The sequence below is a fragment of the Sorex fumeus genome, unplaced genomic scaffold (assembly GCF_029834395.1).
Source record: "Sorex fumeus unplaced genomic scaffold, SorFum_2.1 ptg000010l, whole genome shotgun sequence".
NCBI lineage: Eukaryota > Metazoa > Chordata > Mammalia > Eulipotyphla > Soricidae > Sorex > Sorex fumeus.
Window position 1 is genome coordinate 2,509,192 of NW_026606067.1, and position 21,736 is coordinate 2,530,927.

At 48.0% G+C, this 21,736-nt stretch overlaps 1 protein-coding gene across 1 annotated transcript; it reads left to right on the plus strand.

Moving 5' to 3' along the window:
- The first annotated feature begins 911 nt into the window (after positions 1-911).
- DDX59 (DEAD-box helicase 59) lies at positions 912-18,358 on the plus strand. The gene is made up of 8 exons (XM_056110622.1): positions 912-998; positions 2,322-3,138; positions 3,757-3,924; positions 8,812-8,901; positions 12,873-13,124; positions 14,833-14,985; positions 15,497-15,625; positions 17,898-18,358. The coding sequence occupies exons 2-8, from the start codon at positions 2,332-2,334 to the stop codon at positions 18,147-18,149; spliced, it is 1,851 nt and encodes a 616-aa protein (XP_055966597.1). The 5' UTR covers positions 912-998; positions 2,322-2,331; the 3' UTR covers positions 18,150-18,358.
- The last annotated feature ends 3,378 nt before the right edge of the window (positions 18,359-21,736 follow it).

Sequence of the window (21,736 nt, forward strand, 5' to 3'; positions counted from 1 at the left end):
GGGACCTCTGATTTCTCCCCACTACCACTGCTTTCCAAAAGAGGAGCTGCTTGGAGATCCAGATTCTGGCAAGCCCAGAAATGGTAACCCAGGCAACTAAGATTAGACTTGGATTCTATCCTCTTCGTGCTCGGGCAGCCTTGGGAAGCGGTAGGTTTTAACCATAGTATTAAACATGCTGATTATAGCAGCCCAGATTGAATGGGGGAATATAGGAGAGGGAAAAAAAAAACTTGCTTACGCTGCTTAATTTTAGTGTAACCCGGCCTGTTACAAACACAATTAAGTTTTCAGACCCAATGATAGCGCTGTTCTCCGCCCCTTTACTCATCCTTTCCACTTTCTAAGTATACACACTTAGCGCACACCCTCCTCGGCCTTTCCAGGACGGCGGTCGACTATTTACCACCAGCCCCGGCGCCCTCGATTACGTGGATTCCATCCAGAGGATCCCCCAGTCATCCCCCGGCGTCCAGAACCCAGTTTAGCCCTGCTGGGGCCCTGAGGAGTAGCAGGGGCTGAGCCTAGAGGGGCGGAGCGAGCACGGAGCTCCCAGGCCCCGCCCCTGGGCGGAGCCCCGCCCCCTCCGGCGGAGCCCCGCCCGCGACCCCGCCTTCCCCGCCGCGCCGCCCGTGCGCCCCCACAGCCGGGACTAGTGGATGCAGCGCTGCGCACCACCCCTCCCCGTCGTAGAGTGGCCGACTCGGTCGTACCAGCGGTCGGGAAGTTCGGCCCAACGCCTCGCGGGGCCCCGACCCCGTGCGGTGCGGTCGCAGGTTCCCCGACCCGCGCGGGTGAGCGTGCTGCAGACGCGGGCAGCTCCGGCCTCCCGGGCCCCGGGCCTAGGCCGCGCGCGACCGGCTCCGTGGCCAAGCAGTGGCCCCTGCTCCCTGGCCGGCGGCCCACCCGGCCTCCTTCCGGAACCCGCGCCCCGCCCTCCCGTCTCCTAGCAACGCCGTGACGTTCTCGCGCTCCGGGGTGTGGCGCCGCCGGGCGGGGTGAGCGCGCGCGGGGGCGCGGGGGCGCGGGGCGGGCGGTGGGGGGCGTTGGCGGGAAGGGGAGGCCCTGCCCAGCCGGTTGGGTTTCGCCTTTGCCTTTTGAGGACTTGGAGTTTCCGCGCTCTTCCAGCTTCCGCGGCGCCGCCCGCCGCAGCCCCAGCGGGCCCGAGGCCTTCCGGCTGCCGGGATGGGCCTTCCATGCCCTCGGCTTGCACTTCTGCGGGGGTTTTTATGGAAAAACGGAAGGGGGCAATTTATCCTGCGCTTTTTTTTTTTTAAAGAAAAAAAGGTGTCTTTGAGACTCCCCAGATTAGCTTCAGAATCGTATTTCCCGCCCCCTGCCATTTTGCAAGAACATATTTTTGGTGTAAATAGTTGTGACTGTGGTTGAGGAATTGTGTGAGTTCGGACAAATAGCCCTGTAGGTGGTTGAGTTTCCAAGTGTGAAAATGAGTCTTTCTTACATACTATGAGATATATATGCATATCTGGATAGGGAGGAGCGTGTGAAACTAACCTTACTTATTTTTGGTTTTGGGGCCACACCCGGCTATGTTAAGGACTTACTCCTGGCTCTGCGCCCAGGGATCACTCCTGGCAGGCTCTGGGGACCATGTGGGGTGTCACGGATCAAACGCAGGTTGGTCTCATGCAAGGCAAGTGCTCTACCCACTGTATCATATCTCCTTCCAGAACTAACCTACTTTCGAAGCTTGTGAAGATGAGGTGAACCTGTGAAGCAGTAAGAGCTGTACTGGGAACATAGTAATTTCTATGTTACTTATAAACAGCAAACAGCAATTTCCTCAATGTAGTTTTGACCATAAAGATTCCAGTTATGAACTAGGTTCCCTATTTTGTGAAAATGTAATAGAATTTGCTCCAAATTTTGATAATGTGGCATTTTAAGATGCAAATGTTTAGTAAAATAATAGGTCTGTGTGGGATATGTATGTGTGTGGGGTGTGTGTGTGTGTATGTGTATGTGTGTGTATTTGTAGGTACCACCCAAGGCTTAGCATGTCGGGCATATGCAGTGGTTAGGGTGCTTGTCTTGCATACGGCCAACCCAAGTTCGATCTCCAGCATTTCATATGGTCCCCTAAGTTTGCCAGAAGTAATTCCTGAGTTCAGATCCAGTAGTAGTCCCTGAGTGCCACCGGTTGTGGCCCCCAAACCAAATGAAAATAAAACAAAGATTAGCCTATCTTCTTTGTTCCTTTGAGGCAAAGATAAAGGAACAGGAGGATGACCGGGTTTCTTGCCTTATATGGGTACTTTATTGAGGGTAAAGTTTATTTTGTTATACAATTTCCTTAATAGAAATAGAAGAATGTTTGTTCCAAGATCCCTTAAAATCAAGAGGAATGCTAATGAGGACAGCAAAATGTGTGCGTCTAAGAAAATTAAATCCGAGGCAGAAGACCTCCTAAGGAACTCAGGGGGCAGTGATGCCACTGACCCTTTAGTTACAGAAGCAACTGCATCCCCAGGAAGGTCCAGCCCCACACCTTGTCCCTTGCCCAGGACAGCGGGCCAGTTGACAGATGTGAGTGGGGTAGATCCTGCGCCGGGGATGAAAGACAGCCAGCTGGCTGAAGAGCCTGTGAAGTCCTTTTCCAAAACACAGCGCTGGGCTGAACCCGGGGAGCCTGTGTGTGTAGTCTGTGGCCGCTATGGAGAATATATCTGTGACCAGACCGATGAGGATGTGTGTAGCTTGGAGTGTAAAGCAAAGCACCTGCTGCAAGTGAAGGAGACGAAAGAGAAATGGAAACTCGGCCATCCCCAGGAAGTTGATTCAGAGCCAGTGCCCCCGCTTGAGGCTGTTTATGTCTACAGAGAGCACCCCTTTATTTCCAGCCTGCAGGAGGACCAGGTTGAAAATCTTAAACAGCAGCTAGGAATTGCAGTGCAGGGAGAAGACGTGAGGAGGCCCATCATTGACTTTGAGCACTGTGGCTTCCCCGAGGCCTTAAATCACAACTTGAAGGAATCCGGCTATGAGGTGCCAACCCCCATCCAAATGCAGATGATTCCTGTGGGGCTCCAGGGAAGGGACCTTCTGGCCAGCGCTGATACCGGCTCGGGAAAGACAGCTGCTTTCCTTCTTCCTGTTATCACCCGTGCTTTATTTGAAGTAAGTAGGACTTGACATGTATTCTCAGGAAGAAGTGAGGTGGGTGTCTCATTTCATCCTGAGCCATGTTAAAGCTGCAACCTGTTTAGAGCTTTACTAGGATTATTACAACTATTATTATTTTAGTTGGTGGTTCACACCCAGCTATTCTCAGGGCTTACTCCTGGCAGGGCTCGGGGGATCATTTGGGGTGCAGAGGGTCGAACCCAGCAAACCATGTGTAAGACAAGCGCCCTGCCTGCTGTACTGTCTCTCTAGCCCCAAACCTGGTTCAACCTCAGCATTTCTTACAGTCCCTGAGCAGTTCCAGGAGTAAGTCCTGAACACCACAAGATGTGACTGGTGGTGAGTGGTGGTGGTAGTGGGGTTTGGGGGTGGGGTGGAAGCATGATACTGAAGCATCAGGGAGAAAAGAAGAAAAGAAATGGGTTACTTATGGTGGTTTTGGAGAAAGGATCTACAGTAAGCTCTAGACCAGCAGGCTGAGGTCATGCTGGGTGGAGGGGAAGGAAGGGGGACAATCTCCAGGGTAAGGAGCCTGGAGTCACCGCATGGCTTCGTACCTGTCTACACGAGCCATCTTAGTTGCTTTACATGTACCTTCCCACATTTTTGCAGAACGAGACTCCCTGCGCGCTCATTCTTACTCCCACGAGAGAGTTAGCCATTCAGATCGAGAGACAAGCCAAAGAGCTGATGCGTGGCCTGCCCCGCATGAAGACCGTGCTTCTCGTAGGGGGCTTGCCACTACCACCACAGCTCTACCGCCTACGACAGCACGTGAAGGTGAGAGCCCGCCCACTTTAGAACATGTGTCTCTCAACCATATGGTGAGTAGTCAAGGAGTTTGCTTCTCTTGAGGAGCTATTGAATGTGACTTTTGGTTGGTTTTAAATTCTTGCCAAATAAGCCTGACTCTTTTGATGTTTGTTTCCTGTAGAAGTGGAGGAAACACATCTTACTGAGTGATTAACATGTGCCAGAGACTGTTAACTGTTCTATCATGCATTACCACATTATTCACCATATTTGCTTGCTGTAGAGGTGTGTGATCAAAGCTTGATTTTTATGACTGGGAAGTTGACTTTTCAAAAGAATGGACTAGCACAGCGGGTAGGGCGTTTGCCTTGCACGTGACTGACCCAGGTTTGATTTCTTTGTTCCTCTTGGAGAGCCTGGCGAGCTAACGAGAGTATCCTGCCCACATGGCAGAGCCTAGCAAGTTCCCTGTGGCGTATTCGATATGCCAAAAACAGTAACAGTGAGTCTCACAACAGAGACGTTACTGGTGCCCACTTGAGCAAAATTGAACAACGGAGGACAGTGCAGTGCAGTGCAGTGCAGTACTATCCTACGAGCAATGTCCCATATTTATATAATGATAGAATCAAGAAATTAGCATCAATACTTGTAATACATCGGAAAATAACATTCTGGAATCTGAACCATAGTACAGCAGGGAAGGCCGTGCCCTTCGCCAACCCAGGTTTGATTCCCAGCACTGCATATGGTCCCTGATCACTGCCTGGAGTGATCCCCTGAGCACAGAACCGAAGAGTAACCTCTGAGCGTATGGCCCTTCTCCATCCCCCTAAAAGGACATTCTCTATAGAACTTGCTCACTTAATTCTCTTATATTGCCATCTTAATTTGAATACTTTCTCCAGTACCCTTGAATGACGGGCCAGGCTTATCTTGTTTTTGCCTTGTCTTAGACCTGGAACTGTGCCTTTCCCTAGTGCACTCTGACACCATTTGTTGCAGTATGATTAGCAACCAGCATCTGGGCTCGAGGTTGGGCTTGCTGTGGTGCTGCCATTGCATCTGGGCCCTCTCCATGCATAGAGAGAAAATTCCCCAGTGGGCCCCTTTTTCCATCTCTTGTCATCGGACCCCCCCCACCCCCTGGTTTATGTTGATTCTGACAATACATCAAGGTGGATTTTCCATGTTTGTGATTCAGTGGGGGTAACCTGTGGCACATTATCCTTTATGTGGCTGGATATTTGACCAGCTCCCCAGTGTGCAAATGGTCTTCCCTTATCACCTCTGTCCTCTGCCTTTCTCACCAGGCCTCAGTGCCCTCCTGAGGCCTCCCCCTTCCAGCGGTTGTTGCCCGTCCTTCGGCCAGGCCATGGCCCTACCTGCCACACTCAGGGACTCTCAGACTGAAACATCTGTCTGCTCAGCACAGTCGTCTTTCAAGAGCAAGAGCAAAAGAAAGACCCTTCAGCTAAACAGCACTCAAAAGTGTTCACATATCAGCAAACCAACTCCTGGACTAAGGTGTTTGGCAGAAAAGGATAGGATTCAGAAAGGAAGATGTGGGATTAAAGGGGGAAAAGGAAACACGTGAGGTGCAAACATTCTCTTAATAATAAAGAACAACAGGGATGGGGTTAAATACCTCCCAAACTGTTTATGGTTCCCCAAGAACTGCCAGAAGAGATCCCCAAGCACTGAGCCAGGAGTCAGTAAACCCTGAGCATTGCCCATGTGTGGCCTATAAACATGCCCCCCCCTCCAAGAAAAAGAATTCTGATTATCAGAAAAAAATTGTGAAGTGAGATGATGGATTTTTTGAGTATTAGGGAAGTCTACTGAGGTCCTCTCCAGCTGTGATTGATACTAAATTTCCTCAATCACTTCCTGTCTATACAGGTGTGGCACAACAATTACATTGGATCATTTGCTTGTAATCTGAAGAGGATACAATGTCACAAAGTTAACTTATCAATTATAAGGAAGTCAAATACTGGTAGTTTCAAAGTATAGGAAGATTAATATGAAAGGATTTTTCCTTGATTGACTTTTGGAGGCCCCCACCCCCCAGCAGTGCTTGGGGGCAGTCCAGGGATCAAACTCCATCCTTTTTAGCCTTCTCCCTGGCCCTTTTCTTGATTGTTAAAGCAAAAGATTAGATCATCAGTTAGACTTCATTAGATAAAATATGTTTATAAAAATTCAAGGTGAAGACTAAAAGAATGGAGTGGGAGTGTTATGTGAGTTTCAAAAAAGTTGTGGGTGCGGGACCTTCGGTGTGGAGAACCATTCCCCTGACTGGCCCACAGCTGCGGATGTACAGTAGTTCAGGAAACGGAGAAATAGGGCCCCAGGCTTGTTTGTTTATTTCAGTTTATTTCTCTCTCCTCCTCAGCGTAGTCTGATCTCTCCCTTACAGCACAGTCATAGTCGTAGTTTTGGTCATCGCCCCAGTCATCATAGTTCCATCGTTTTAGTCTCCTTGTAGACCGCAAAGTCCTCTACCCCTCTTACCCCTTGCAGCATAGTTATATAGAAATCTTGAAGGGGGTAACATAGGTGGGGTTGAGCATTGTCATGACAACAAACAGACGTAAAGGCACTCCTTCAGGGGAAGTTCTAGGAGATTAACTCAAGACACAATCTCATTTGAGGATTCAGCACTCCAGATTACTAGGAGATCCGCTCAAGGGTGGGATTCCATTTAGGGTGCATTGCTTTCGCCTTTCCTCAGCTAGTAATCCATTTAACCAATCATAGTAAACTTCCTTCTTTGTAATATTTCTAGTCATTCTGTATGAACACAGTAAGAGATATATTAAGCTTAAAGGTTGGCTCTTCCTTGGGACATCTTGCTATATATCCCAGACTATAGTCCTTAAACCAGATTAGTCTTTCCTAAACCCAACAGGGTCCTTATTCAGTTACTTCTTTTGGGGTCATGACAGAGTTTGTCCATGACCGTGCTCTTATTATACTTCTTATGGCACTTAGGTTGTCCCTTTCCATTGCTATGGTAGCTTACAGCTTGCTCTGGGTCCATCCAGTCTCTTCGTTGGGACCCTCCTTTTGGGGGTGATAGGAGGTAAGGGTAACTGAGGCTTAAGTCACGTAAATATGATGGATGCCCAGTAGTAAATATTATTTGAAGTCAATTAACTCCCATGCTACAAAAGCATAGCATCAACTGTCTTCCTGTGTCTATGCAAAAAGGACATTGCTAAATAAACCATGCGAAGGAAATAAAGGAAAGAGAAAAGCAAAATAGAATTATTAGTGCCTGATGGAGTTGGTTATGCCTCAGGAGCACTGTTGTGAGAGTAACTCAGTAAACCTAAGCTCCCTGCGGGAGCAGCAAGGACAACCCAGTGGTATCCGACAGGTGTTTGTCTAGCTTCCCCATCAGCAGAGTGGAAAATGGGTGGAAGTGATGGTCCTTCTAAAGGAATTAAAATGGGTTCCACTGAAGGTCGTGTGTGGAGCTCTGTAGTCGTGCAGACACAGGTCCTTGACATTGTGCCCTTCTCAGCAGTTTTACCATTGTGTTGGTGTCTATTTGAAAAGTGGAATGCAATTAAATGTAATAGGTCATTTGTAACTCGGTTGTACTTGATGCCACGCCCAGTCTCATTTTCTCCCTCATCGTAATCGTTATTATTTCCACTTTATGGATGGGAGAACAGAGACTCATGCTATTATATTAGACATTAGATTCCTACCACGTTTGTTTAACCAAAGAGCCCCTTCTTTAACCACTGCTTCAGTGAGCATATTATAAACTGTTAAGAGCCTTGAGCAAGCATAGAAGTCGTTTATGGCAAACATCTTAATTTGAAAATACAGCAGCAGGCTCAAGCAGGAAGGAGATCACACTTGTATATAGTGCTGCCTCTTGGTCACGCCAGGTGCAGGGCCCCTCTTAGGGGGAGTTCCTGCCTTGGGGACTTCTGTGCCCCCACCCCCAGACCTTTCCCAGCTTTAGTGACTGCCCCAGCCTCACATGGCCTCTTCCCCTCGCTGTCTTCCCTGCTCCTGGACCCATCCCTCCACTTCCTGACATTCCTCTGTTCTGTTTCTGTCTTCTAGTATGAGCTTCATGAGGGCAGAGAATACCAAGTGCCTAACAGTATCTGGCACAAATCGGCCACTCAGAAGTATGGCGTGAAGGGCCAAAGAGATAATACAGGGGTCATGGGGCATGTCTTGCTTGTGGCTGACCCTGGTTCGATCTCCAACACCCCAACACCACACAATTCCCTGGTGACTCCTGAGCACCGCCAGGGCAGCCTGGGTAATGCCCAGCACTGCAGCCTGAGCAGCATTGTCTCCTTATGCCCGGCATTGGTCCTCTGGCATCATAGGTTGCGAGCCACTGAGACTGAACGCTGCTCGGAAGCCCCCTTCAATCCCCCACATAAATGTATATAGAATGAATGTGAATAGTATCTAAACTTTTTATCCCAATTTTATTTTAATGCACGAAGCTTTCATTTTCTTCTTTGGGGGGTGTGGGAGGCATACCCAGTGATGCTCAGGGCTAACTCTTGGCTCTGCACTCAGTGTGCATTCAGGAATTACTCCTGGCGGGGCTGCGGGGGACCCAGGTGGGATGCCGGAGATTGAGCCACATGTAAGGCAAGCATCTTACCTGTAATGTCTCTCCGGCCCCTCATCTTCTGTTACTGTTTTGTTCTGTTTTGTTTTGTTTTTCTGTTTTCTCCTCCCCTTCTCTGTGTGTTGTAGTGACTGGGGTCTTCACACTTGGCCGTGATGCCGCAGAAATTAACACAGCTGTGGGGACTGGGGACCCCCACGGCAGGGCCACTGTGAGCTCGCTGGCAGACACTCTATGGCGGACTCTCCTGGGCCCCTCAGTCTCATCCTTCTATTTCTTTCTTCTCTGTTACTCAGGTTATCATCGCCACGCCTGGGCGGCTCCTGGACATCACGAAGCAGAGCTCGGTACAGCTCGGCAATATCAGAATGGTAGTGATAGATGAAGTAAGTATGACGTTCAGAAGCGTTGCTCACATAATTGTATATCCTTTCTAAGATGTGCGTGACAGTAACGACATAGGTCATTGTGCATTTTCCCCAAAGGGGACGGATTCAGGGGTTGCTCTTTTTTATTTTGGTTTTGGGCCACACCCAGCAGTGCTCAAGGCTACTCCTGGTACAACTCTCAGAAGACGGGACTGTGCTGGACTTGAACCCAGTTCTCCTGCCGACACTGCGACACTTAGTGCATTGAGCTCTCTCTCTAGCCCCTTAGGAAATTTTTGGGGGGAAGGTGATTTGGGGGCCACAACCAGTGGTGCTCAGGGGCTTCTTCCAGCTGTGCTCAGCGGTGGCTCCTTGACGCTCAGGGGACCATGCGGTGCTCGGGATCAGACCTGGACCTCCTGTGTGCAGAGCATGCGTGCAGCCTGCCGAGCCATCTCTCCGGCCTGAGGATGACTTTTTACTCACATAGCGGCTCTGAAGCTGGTTCCTTCCTTGCTTGCAGCTACTACACTCAAGTATAATGCACCAAAATTTAAAGCCCGACTCTTTTCCTAGTGACCAAAACCCGGATTCAGCAGGTACTACATTTGTTTGTTTGTTTTCTAAATAAGAGGTCCTTGCTCTTACCAGCTGACAAAAATAGAGGACTGGTGGCGAATGCTTATTAGTAGGAATTGTGAAAGTTGCCAGGAGGAAAACTGATGTTTTGTGTTGTGGGCATTGAACAAGTGATCTTTGGGCATTGCCTTGCTGCGCTGCAGAGTGGATAAGCCTTGTGCTTCGGGCTGGCCTCGGGAAGTGACATGAACCTGTTAGTTAACATTGATGCCAGAACATCCCTTGAACAGTGATCGAGCACCCAGTGGTGACACAGCCCAGACTGGGCACTGCTGTCCCTACCACGTATGCCTGCCTTCCACCGAGGCGGGTGCCCAGGGGTCCAGCAGGGGTAAGGAATGTAGGGGAGCTTGGTGCTGATTACCCAAGGCACCCCAGCTGCTCTGGCCCCTGCCCCCAGCAGTAGTAGGATCCCCAAGGGTCTCATGAGAACCCCTCGAATTCACAAACTTGTGGGACCCTGCCTGGACAAGTTAGGATGAAGCATGGCTGTGACAATGTCTCTGTGACTGTCAATCCTCATATGAACATAAGAGAAGAGTCACCGTTCCTTTAGGAAGTGCCCTGAAGTCAGGGTTTTTCTCCATGGCCTTTTATGGTAGAACTAATTCCTCGCCCCTGATTAGCATCAGACTTGCCGCCTGCTTGCAGGTGCAGCCAGCCTCCCTCTGCAGAAAAGCTCTAGTCCAAGTTCCTACTCAGGCTCCCTGAGAAAGGGTCCTCATGAGGGCATCCCCGCTTGCTTCCTCTCACTCTGGCTTCTCCTGGCAGCATGTTTTCATTGTCTCTGGTGGATGGGGTTTCCCTGGACCCCTTGGTGTGGAAGCTCCTGGTTCGGGTCCAGCACCAGAATCCACTCCGCAAACATTCCGAGCTTGCACTCCGAGCAGAGCCTTGCTCAGCTCCCTGCCCAAATCCCCGTGGCATTTCTGCTGGAGCCACTCAGATATCGCCAGTGTGTAAACGAGGGGTCTGTTTCCCTCTAACACTGTCCACAGACAAGGAAAAGGCCTGGCTTTGTCCTCAGAATCCTGGCTAGTGCCTGTTAGAGACTGCGAGTCCTTAGCAGGGCTGAGCTGGAGCGTGGGGTCAGGGGAGGATATGTGAGTGGCCCGTGGGAGAAGGCTTGCTGCAGGTAACAGGCATGGACCTGGGCCTACAGGGAGGGTATCTAGACAGTGGGGAAGCACTGTCACATGCTCCAGGTACTGAGACCATGCCAGCAGGGTCAGAGCCTGTGGCCACCCTGGCCAGCTGCAGTCCAGCCCCCTAAGAGGGGCCGGCGGGTTGTGTCGTCGGGGTGGGGTCAGATTATAGGGGGCCTGGGCCAGGGAGGCAGCGGCATCCGGGTTTGATGTGGGAGACTTATAGGCCCCCTTAAATGATGGGGTTGGGGTGTGACCTGTTTGAAAGTGGTGGTTTATTCTGCTGCTCCGTGCAGGAGAAATGAAAGGAGAAAAAGGAAGAACCAGCACTCCAGACCAGGGCCAGAGATGGGAGGAGACCGTCTGAGGAGACAGGTCGCCGCTGAGAACAAATGAGCCTTGGGAGGAGGGCGCCCAGAGGCTGCTGAGGGGCTCCTGGAGGACCACAGGCTGGGTGGGGCCCCAGCATATTTGGGCTTGGGTTTGGTCTTAGAAATGTAGCGTTCATGTGACTGAGGGGTGCAGGGGCAGTCACTTGTGGCTTTCGAAATGCTTGTTAGAAGCCGGGAGAAACTGGGCTAAGAGGATGGTTAGACAGTTGAGGAGGGGTCAGGAAACCAACAAGTAAAGGCCGGAGAGATAGAGCGGGGTACCAGGCCCTTGTTCAGTGCCCAGCACTGCATAGCGCCCCTGGAGCCCTTGCAGGAGTAACCCTGGCGTGGTCCCAAAATCAAAAAAACCAGGGTGTGTTCTGAGGGTCTGAGAGGCCAGAGGGGAGCGGAGAGCCGGCAGAGGAGGAAGGCTCCGGAGCCTGGAATCCCCCAGGACTCAGGAGGGAGTGCTCTAGGCAGCACAGAATGAAGACCTCCTGTTCACCAAGAAAAGCTTTAGTTCTCCATCAAGATCCAGTGATGCTGGCCTCCACACAGAAGGGAAAGACTAATAGTCTGTTTTATTTATTTATTTATTTGTAGTGAGTTCGATTCCTCCGCCCCTCTCGGAGAGCCCGGCAAGCTACCGAGAGTATCTCGCCCGCACGGCAGGGCCTGGCAAGCTCCCCGTGACGTATTCGATATGCCAGACACCGTAACAACAAAATCTCCAATGGAGACGTTACTGGGCCCGCTCGAGCAAATTGACGATCAACGGGAGGGCCTTTACTTTACTAGGCAGAGCCTGGCAAGCTCCCCATGGCATATTCGATATGCCAAAAACAGTAACAATAATGAGTCATTCCCCTGAGAGAGCCTCCAATATGGCTGCATTGGGAAGGACGAGTAAGGAGAGAATGCTAAAAATCTCAGGGCTGGGATGAATGGAGACATTACTGGCGCCCACGCGACTAAATTAACGAACAATGGGATAACAGTGATACAGTAGTACCAGGGATTAAACCCAGGTCTCAGGCATGGGCTTGACCCCTGAACCACATCCCTGCACAACTCTCCCTAAATCCCCTGCAAAGATTCAAATTTTACATTTAATATCTTAATATCATAGTATAGACAACAAGTCTACAGTGAAAAAAAAATAAAATCAAACTTTGGATATGTTGAAAAATGAAACTGTCCCCACATCCCACCTCAACTTGAAGGCTTGAAAGCTTTCTCAGAATAGCAATCATATTTCTCATGTTGGGGGCCCCTCCAGAATGCTGGGGTAGGTGCGGTACTTTATAATCAGGGCACACAAGTGCTGGGGTAGGTGGGGAGGATTGTGGTGCTGAGGATTGAACTCAGTGCCCCTGCATATAAATGCTCCAGCCCCTTGAACTATTTCCCTGGCCCTAGATGTTACATTTCTTGAATGTGGTTACAAATGGTATCATGTTCTCCTATGAACATCTGTATCCTGAGCTTAACCTCCTACCAGAGATTTATTATCATATAACTAAGGGCCTTTTGAGTATTTCTCATAATTTATTTCTTAGGCCCCCTATTTACGGATGAGCTGTATTGAAGAATTTTGTCACTATATATAATGCCATAATGAAAAGCCGCGTGTCATCATCATTCTCATATAGTTTCTCTATCTAAATACATGTTTTTTTTCCCCAGTTGCTTCTCTGTCCTTTGATGTGGTAGACTTTTCTGAATTATGTGGAATATTCTTTTATGTTTAGGCATTTAATTCTATCAGTCCTTCTTTGGGTGGCTCTGAGTGTCAGTGTCAGGCAGAACTGATTCTCCGATGGTTTTGTTTTAGGCCGACACCATGCTAAAGATGGGCTTTCAACAGCAGGTGCTTGACATTTTGGAAAATGTCCCTACTGATTGTCAAACCATTCTGGTTTCCGCTACAATTCCAGCCAGCATCGAACAACTAGCAGGCCAACTCCTGCAGAATCCTGTGAGAATCATCACGGGAGAAAAAAACCTACCTTGTTCCAACGTGCGTCAGATTGTTTTGTGGGTGGAAGAGCCAGCCAAAAAGAAAAAGTTATTTGAAATCTTAAATGTGAGTGGTTTACCTGTTCTATGGATTGGTTTTCATTTTACAGTACTTAAGAAAATGATTCTTAGACTCAGCTTTTGGGGGAAGTTGAGAGTTATTTGATACTAGTGTTACCTACCTCAGAATTCCCTGAGGGTCAGAAAAGTATTTATTTATGAAAGCATGCTGCATAGACACTGGGTTGGCTTCCTTTTTCTCATAGAGAGATTTTTATTTATCAAGATTAGTCCTAAATAGGGCTAGAGTGATAGCACAGCAGGTAGGGCGTTTGCCTTGCACGCGGTCGACCTGGGTTCGATTCCTCTGCCCCTCTTGGAGAGCCCAGCAAGCTACTGAGATTATCTCACCCACACGGCAAAGCCTGGCAGCTACCCATGGCGTATTTGATATGCCAAAAACAGTAACAACAAGTCTCACAGTTTGTTGTGAGATGTTACTGGTGCCCACTTGAGCAAATCGATGAACAACGGGAGGACAATGCTACAGTGCTACAGTCCTAAATAAGATTTAGTTGTTTCAAAACATCTGAGTTGGATATGTGAGCTTAAGTTTTTGGGTTATTTTGTTTGTTTGCTTGTTTTGTTTTTGTTTTTGTTTGGGGGCGACATCCTTCAACACTCAGGGATTATTTCTGGATCAGCACGCAGGAATTACTCCCAGCAGGGATCGGGGACCATATGGGATGCTGAGGATCAAACGTGGATCAAGCACCCTACCTGCTGTGTTGTCTCTCTAGCCTTGTGAGTTTAGTTTTATTTGTGCATTGAAGACAAGTTCTTGGTTAGTCTATCTTTGAAATAAATTTTATTTAATAGTAACTAGCTTTAAGAAGGGGGATGTGACTTAGTACTGTAGCACTTGCCTTGTATAGAGTTTGATCCCCAGCACTGACTGTGGAAAAAAAAGGTAAAGGTAAAGGCCCTCCCGTTGTTCGTCAATTTGCTCGAACGGGCCCAGTAACGTCTCCATTGGAGACTTTGTTGTTACTGTGTCTGGCATATCGAATACATCACGGGGAGCTTGCCAGGCTCTGCCGTGCGGGCGAGATACTCTCGGTAGCTTGCTGGGCTCTCCGAGAGGGGCGGAGGAATCGAACTCGGGTCGGCCATGTTGGCTGCGTGCAAGGCAAACGCCCTACCACTGTGCTATCGCTCCAGCGGGAAAAAAATAAAAAGAAAAAGTAAAAAAAGAACTAGCTTTAACAGAAACTTGTGAAGTGGATAGTATGTACAAGCGTGATTACTTAAAACTATAGCATTAAGTTAAACAAACATATATTTATTCAAAAATGGCATTTAAAACTGCACAGAAAGATAGCACAGTGGGGAGGGTGCTTGCCTTGCACACTTGACCTGGATCCAATGCCCAGCCCCCAGAGATTCCTCTAAGCCTACTAGAAATGATCCTGGAGTCAGTAAACCCTGAGCATTGCTGGGTGTGGTCCCAAATCCAAACTAAACCAAAAAAATGCATTTAAACTTTTTTTTATTCTTGTGCAGTGAGGTGAAGGAGAAATGTGAAGGTTAGTGAAGGTTAGTCAATTTCCTATTTTAAGGAAATCCTTCATTTTAATAGACTCCTTTTTTTCTCCTCTAGAGCAATGTTTATAACCCTATTATAAACCTATTGATAACCAGCTTGTACTGATGCTTCCAGGAAAAGGTTCTGTTCTGCAGTGTTCTCTGAGTGATTTCACAGGCATGTTTTTTAGGACAGGAAGCTTTTCAAGCCTCCCGTGCTAGTATTTGTGGACTGCAAACTTGGAGCAGACCTTCTAAGTGAAGCCGTGCAGAAAATCACTGGTCTAAAAAGCACGTCCATGCATTCTGAGAAGTCACAGATGGAAAGGAAAAGTATCCTGGAGGTTTGACATGCTGCTTTCTGTTCTCTCCTCCTTCCTGTCAATCTATTTTGCCTCATTTTCAAAAGACACCATATTACTGGTGGGTTTGTGAGAAAGCCTTTCCCCAGAGCCTATTTGACCCTCAGAGTTCAGGCACGGGCCCTGACTGTGATTGTTCCTCTTGCTTATGCTCCTGTATTTGAAGAGCAGCAAGCCTCCACTGGGCTCTGTTTAGTACTAAATAGATCACCAATTTGGAAGTCACCCCTCTGAAATCAGCTCTATTCCTGGGCAGAGCAGTAGGGTGCCTGGGGAAGAGAGGTGTGTGTGTGTGTGTGTGTGTGTGTGTGTGTGTGTGTCTGTTGGGGGGGGGTGGGCAGAAGACAATGAAACAACAAACATGTCTCAACAAACATTTACTTGATTGAAAAGATACCACAGCAATAATACTGAAGAAAAAAAAAACACCTTAGATTGTAGAAAATTGCCAACGTCAATTCTGAATGACAGCTTTGGTTCCTTTTTTGGAAAGGGACTGCTGGAAGGAGACTACGAGGTGGTGGTGAGCACTGGAGTGCTGGGGAGAGGCCTGGACTTGATCAGCGTCAGGCTGGTTGTCAACTTCGACATGCCTTCCAGCATGGATGAGTATGTGCACCAGGTAAAGAGGGGTGCTGCCGCATTTTACAGGAAAACTGAAGCTTCGCAGTGAACATCAAACTTGATATATTTTTGCTTTGTGAGAGAGGGGTCATACCTGGCAATGCTCAGGGCTTATTCTTGGCTCTGGATTCAGGGATTATACCTGGCCATGATCAAGGGACCATATAGAATGCTAGGGATTGAACCCAGATCAGTTGTGTGCAAGGCAGGTACCCTATCTGCTATACTCTTTTTCCAGTACTCTCTTTCTTTCTAAACAGAGTGTGTGTGTGTCTGTGTGTGTGTGTGTGTGTGTGTGTGTGTGTGTGTGTGTGTGTGTGTGTGTATTCTCAGGATCAGACCTAGGTCAGTATTCAAGACAAGTTCCCTACCCACTGTACTATTGCTTTGGCACCTCCAGCCCTCTATTTTTGCTTTTAAAATCTAATTGTAGGGGTGGAGGTGGGCTCAGTACCTGTTAGGAGTGCCTGTGGGAAGCTTCAATTCTTCCATTCCCACACCACGTGGTCTCTTAGACATGGCTGGGAGTGAGCCCTCTTCCCCATGTACCTTTGCTTATAGCACAAAAGTGAAAAAAGGTTTCCTTGGGGCAGGAAGCTAGCTCAGTGGGCCACAGGGCATGTGTTGCATGTAGGAGGCTGTGGGTTCAGTCTCCACACAATTCCCTAAGCACTACCAGGGTTGAACCCTGAGCAGTGAGCTGGGTGTAACCCTGTGCACCGCTGTGTGTGGCATCCACAAGTATAATAATGTAATTTTTACAATAATATCAACAAAATTTTCATATAGGTATGAAGCTGGGAGGATCACTCGAATGGTCAGAGCACATGCCTGGCATGTGTAAGGCACTGGCACACGTGCAACATCACTGACGTGTCCCTGAGTACCAGTAGAGGTGGTCCCTCTGAGAAAATCCAAAAACAACTATACGTGCACCTAAAATGTATTTAAGAGGACTGGGAGCAATAACCTAAAATGTTGGTTTTAAAGCTGTGTGAAGCAGTTTGTTTTGGTTTCCTTTTATTTCCTTTGTACCTCTTCAATGAACACTTTAAATAAGTGCCTTTTATTTTCAGGGGGAAGAAGGGGACTTTGTTTTCAAAGATTGTTTTAAGTTGATAGAGCGGGCCCAAATAAACTCTATCCGCTCAAGGATTTGTTTTTCAGGAATCTTGTCTTCATCTCCTTTTCCCGTCCGTAATTGTTCTAGTCTTTCCCCGTGTCAGGTTTTGCTCCTTTCCTTTGCTGCCGGAGAGAACAGTAGTTCGTCTTTCTAGCAGAGAACTGGAGCTCTCTCTCCTCTCCGCTCTGTTATCTCCCTGCCACTGCCTGGCTGCCTTCTCTGGCATCGCTTACAGCCTCTTCAAGGAGAGCCTTTCTCTCTGTTGGTAGAACCACCTGCACACTGCATCCGTTAAGCTTCTAGTGCCTTCCATGCATTATTGCTTTCATTCTCACTTAAACTTAGCAAGCACTGCAGCCTCTCCCCCGCTCTCTTCATCTCTCTGTCTGCTTGTCTGTGTCTTGGTCTCTGTCTCTGTGTCTCTGTGTCTCTGTCTCTGCCTCTGTCTCTGCCTCTGCCTCCCCACTTCACTCACCTGTGCAGCAGGAGAGCCGAGTATTCTCCAGGAGTGTTACAACTGCCTTGTGTTCAGATTTCTCTTTTCATAGCCTGAGAGCGATCACTTTCTAAGATCCTGAAATACTGAAGACGCCCCTTTGCTGCTCAGGTTGATGTGAGTGCTCGGGATAGGAACTGAGCCTCTGCTGGCTGTTGCCTGGGTGACCAAGGCACTCAGTTCCTCATGGTGTACAAGGCTTGCATACAGCATGGCCTTGTGGATAGAATGGCCCCAGATCCTGCTGCCTATCTAGTTCTGTATTGGGGTGTATTTCTGTCTGGTGCAATAATGAAGGATTCATACCCCGATTACAATGCAAATGGCAAGAGATATAAAATGAAAAATAAGTCCTTCTTTTACCCTGGTGCGGGGGGGCACACCCAGTGCTACTCAGGGCTGCTCCTGTTACTCCTGGCCCTGTACCTGAGTGCAGCATTCTTGGTGGTACTCTGGGGTCCATATGTGGTACCAGGGACTGATCTGGGGTCAGCAGGGTGCAAGGCAAGCGTCTTAACCCCTGTACTCTCTCTCCAGCTTGCTCACGTGCTCGCTCACTCTCTCACTGCCAACACCCAACCTTCATTTTCTCTCAGAAGATATTAAGAGTTTATGTTAATATTTTTCAAATGTCCTTTGCTTTCACTTCAGGTTGGAAGAGTGGGAAGATTAGGTCAAAATGGAACTGCCATCACTTTCATCAATAACAATTCAAAAAGGCTCTTCTGGGACATTGCAAAGAGAGTGACACCCACAGGATCCCTGCTTCCCCCACAGCTGGTGAATTCTCCATACCTCCATGACCAGAAGAGGAAGGAGCAGCAGAAGGACAAACAGACAGTCACCGGGGCTAATCTTATGGACATCATTAGGAAACATGAGAAAAGTCAATCTCAGAAGTGATCCATTAGGCCACTTTCAATCATTTTTATTGGGCATTGTCAGTGAAAATGTTCATCTATCATTACTGTTCAGGTCGAAGTGAGCCAGGCACGTGAAATAGATGATGTGTGATTTTTAAAAATAATAGACTGTTGCATTTGTAACAGCAATATTGTGTTATGTCTCTTTTTAATTCTTAGAAATTAGAAATGACTTCAGAAAATGAACTGCTAAATCACTATCACTATCACCCCGTTGTTCTTCAGTTCACTCGAGTGGGCCCAGTAACATCTCCATTTGTCCCTGTTACATGCAAGTGTAGCCCGGTGACATATTGGGGACTCCTTCAGGGTCAGGGGAATGAGACCATTCATTGTTACTATTTTTGACATATCGAGTAGGCCACGGGTAGCTTGTGAGGCTCTGCCGTGTGGGCGGGATACTCTTGGTAGCTTGCCGAGCTCTCTGAGATGGATGGAGGCTTTTGGGGCAGCATCCAATCACCGTTACAGGTGTTCCTAGTCAGGCATACAGGTGGTTATGATAACTCTCAGTAGCCTTCCGGGTTCTCTGACAGTGAGAACTAGAGAATAAGAGGTCCCCGAGCAGACCCCGACAGCTGAAGACCTCCAGGACCCAGCCAAAGCCATGCTGAGACCACTCTCCACACGCTTGGATGAGGAACCGGCAGAGGAACCCAGGTGTGCGGGACCCCAGGGCTGAGATCTCCGAGCCTGCTCGGTTCGGGACTGGGCCTCCTCCACCCAGCTCCCCCACCTTCCGGTAGCTAGACAGTTACACCCACCAACTGCTGTGTAACCCCATCAACGGCCATCCAGAGACTATAAAACCAAGCTCCTGGAAGCTAAATGTTTTTTTTTTCTCCAATAAGATTTCTTTCTTTTTTAAACTTAAGTGTCCTCAGGCCTGCCATTGGCCTGGAAGCAGTAGTTCTTTTGTTTGAAATGGTGACACCAGCACTGCAATTTGTGTTCATTAAACCACATTTCAATGTGAGCCACCAGTGGTACACATCAGAGTCAACGTGGTGACGTTCCACCATGCTCCTCCCTTTGGCATATTGGCACTGGATTATTGTTGAATGAATATATGTTAGGAAGAATGCAAATAGTGGAAAATGGAAGAAATGGTCAATGTTGCTTGTTTTGGAGCCACACCCAGTGGTACTTGGGGGTACTCATGGCTCCATGCTCAGGCATTACTCCTGGTGGCACGGGGGGGAGGGGGCATATGTAGTATCAGGGATTGAACCCAGGACTCCTGCATACAAAGCATATGCTCCACTTCTTGGGGCTATCTCTCTGGCTTCGTCAGACTTACATTTCACTCTTCTAGTGATTTTTCACGACTGAGCTGGGAGCTAACTTGCTCTTTGCTCCTCTCCCTAGATTTCAGCAACATCTTTACTTAAGACCAAAATGATTGAAGTGGCTGTTAGACCCAGGACTGTGACGTGTCCAGGGTCTGAAGTCTCGTGAGTAATGCTCATAAGATATTTTCTATGAGTATTACCAAATACAGTTTTTAAAATCAGTGTTTTCCAAAAAGCCAGAGTGTGTTTCATAGCATATCTACGAAGCACATTGCCACTTTTTTAAGCCGTGACTCACCTTGATTCATTTACTGTAGTGAACAGACCCTGGTTGCCTGAACTGCCATATTCTCTGCTACCGTGAAAATCTTTTCCTTGGCAAGGCTAAATATTATCCAGGTCATGCCCTCCTATGGAATTCATGCCATCATACCTCTGACTGCTTTGTACGTGTTCTGCCCACTGCACCTGCCAGCAGGCTTGTGCCATCCATTTAGGTGAGTAAGTACAGGAAGTGATGCGTCATTTAAGGTGACTTTCCTGGCAGCCGTGAGTAAGCTGACTCTGGCCAGATAACACAATTTTGTTGTATCAAAGACCTGCTTAGAGTGTAATCAACAGCGGCAGGGCCAGTGTGAAACTAATCAATGGTTGGTGAGTTCACTGCCCTTATCCTGCTGCTTGTGGGAGGCCTACGTGACGATCAGATTTTTCTCATTCATGACACGTGTGGGGTTGACAGGTTGACGAAATTACAAATGAAAGAGTCGGGGTTGGAATTCAATGATAGAGCACTTGCCTTGGGTATGTGGGGGCCTGGATTTAATCCCTGGCACCACTTATATGCAACAAAAAACATATGAAGCTACAAACAATCATAAATATTCTCACAAATATGTTTTTAAACGCTTACAAAAGAATGTTTTGTTTTTCAGGGTTTTGGTCTACAGCTTGCTGTGCTCAGGGATCATTCCTTAATGGGCTCAAGGGCCTGCAAGGGTGCCAAGGATCAAACCCATGGCATCCAGGTGCAATACAAGTGTCCTACCAGCTGTACTATCTCTCTAGCAATCTTAGTGTTCTGAACAAATTTCCACATCTTTACTTTTTACATTACTAATACTGCTACTCCTTAGCTTTGTTATTTGTAAGTGAGGTTTGCTTTCTGTTTCTCTGAGATCCTTCCTCCAGAATCTAATTTTTCCAGCCAGAGACGCTCAGAGGCTTCCCTAGGCTCAGGAACTCATGCTCAGGGGACCAGATGCTATGCGGGGGCTGGAACTTAGGCTGCTCCTATGCAAAACATGTGCTCAGTACCTTGATCTATCTCTTCAGCCTCTCTCCATCATACTTTGAAATCTCCATGTTTGGACTGTGCTTCTAGATAATGCAGGGTAGGAAGTCTGAATGAAACAAGATTGGTCAAGAGTTGGTCATTATTGGGACTGGAGCAATAGCATAGCAGGTAGGGCATTTGCCTTGCATGCGGCCAAGCCAGGTTCGATTCCCAGCATCCCATATGGTCCCTTGAGCACCACCAGTGGTAATTCCTGAGTGCAGAGCTAGGAATGACCCCTGTGCATCACCGGGGGTGACCCAGAAAGCAAAAAAAAAAAAAAAAAAAAAAAAGTTGATCATTATTTTGTCTTTTGTTTTGGAGTCACAACAGGCTGTGTCAGGTTTTCTCCTGGCTCTGTTTTCAGTAATCGCTCCTGGTGGGCTCAGGGAAGCATATGGGGTCCTGGGGAGCGAATCCAGATCAGCTGTTTGCAAAGCAAATGCCCTTTCTATTGTACTATCTCTCTAGCCCACATTATCATTGATGCCAGGAAGTAGATGTGTGGAAATGCATTGCTACTTGGTCTACACTTGACGTATTTGAAATGTTCTATAATAACTTTTGGTTCTTGGGGGAATTTCCCCAATAATGTCAGGGCCCATCATTGAAAAAAGTTCAATCACCATCACCCAATGGTTCTTGGGAAACCTTGAGTTGCTGGAGATTGAGCCTGGAGCCTGGAGCATGATAGATCTTTGAGCTACCCCTGTCCCTAAAATCTTTGCTATATAACCTCTTCTCCATTCTTTGCACTTGTGCCTTTGGTTGTATCTTCAACTCTCTTTTTGGGCTCTTTGAAATTTGTGGGCTTAAATCCAGCTGGTCTAAAGCTAAATTTTTCATCTTTACTAAGAATAATTGGGTCGGCCATGTTGGAGCGATAGCACAGCAGGTAGGGCGTTCGCCTTACACGTGGCCAACATGGCCGACCCGAGT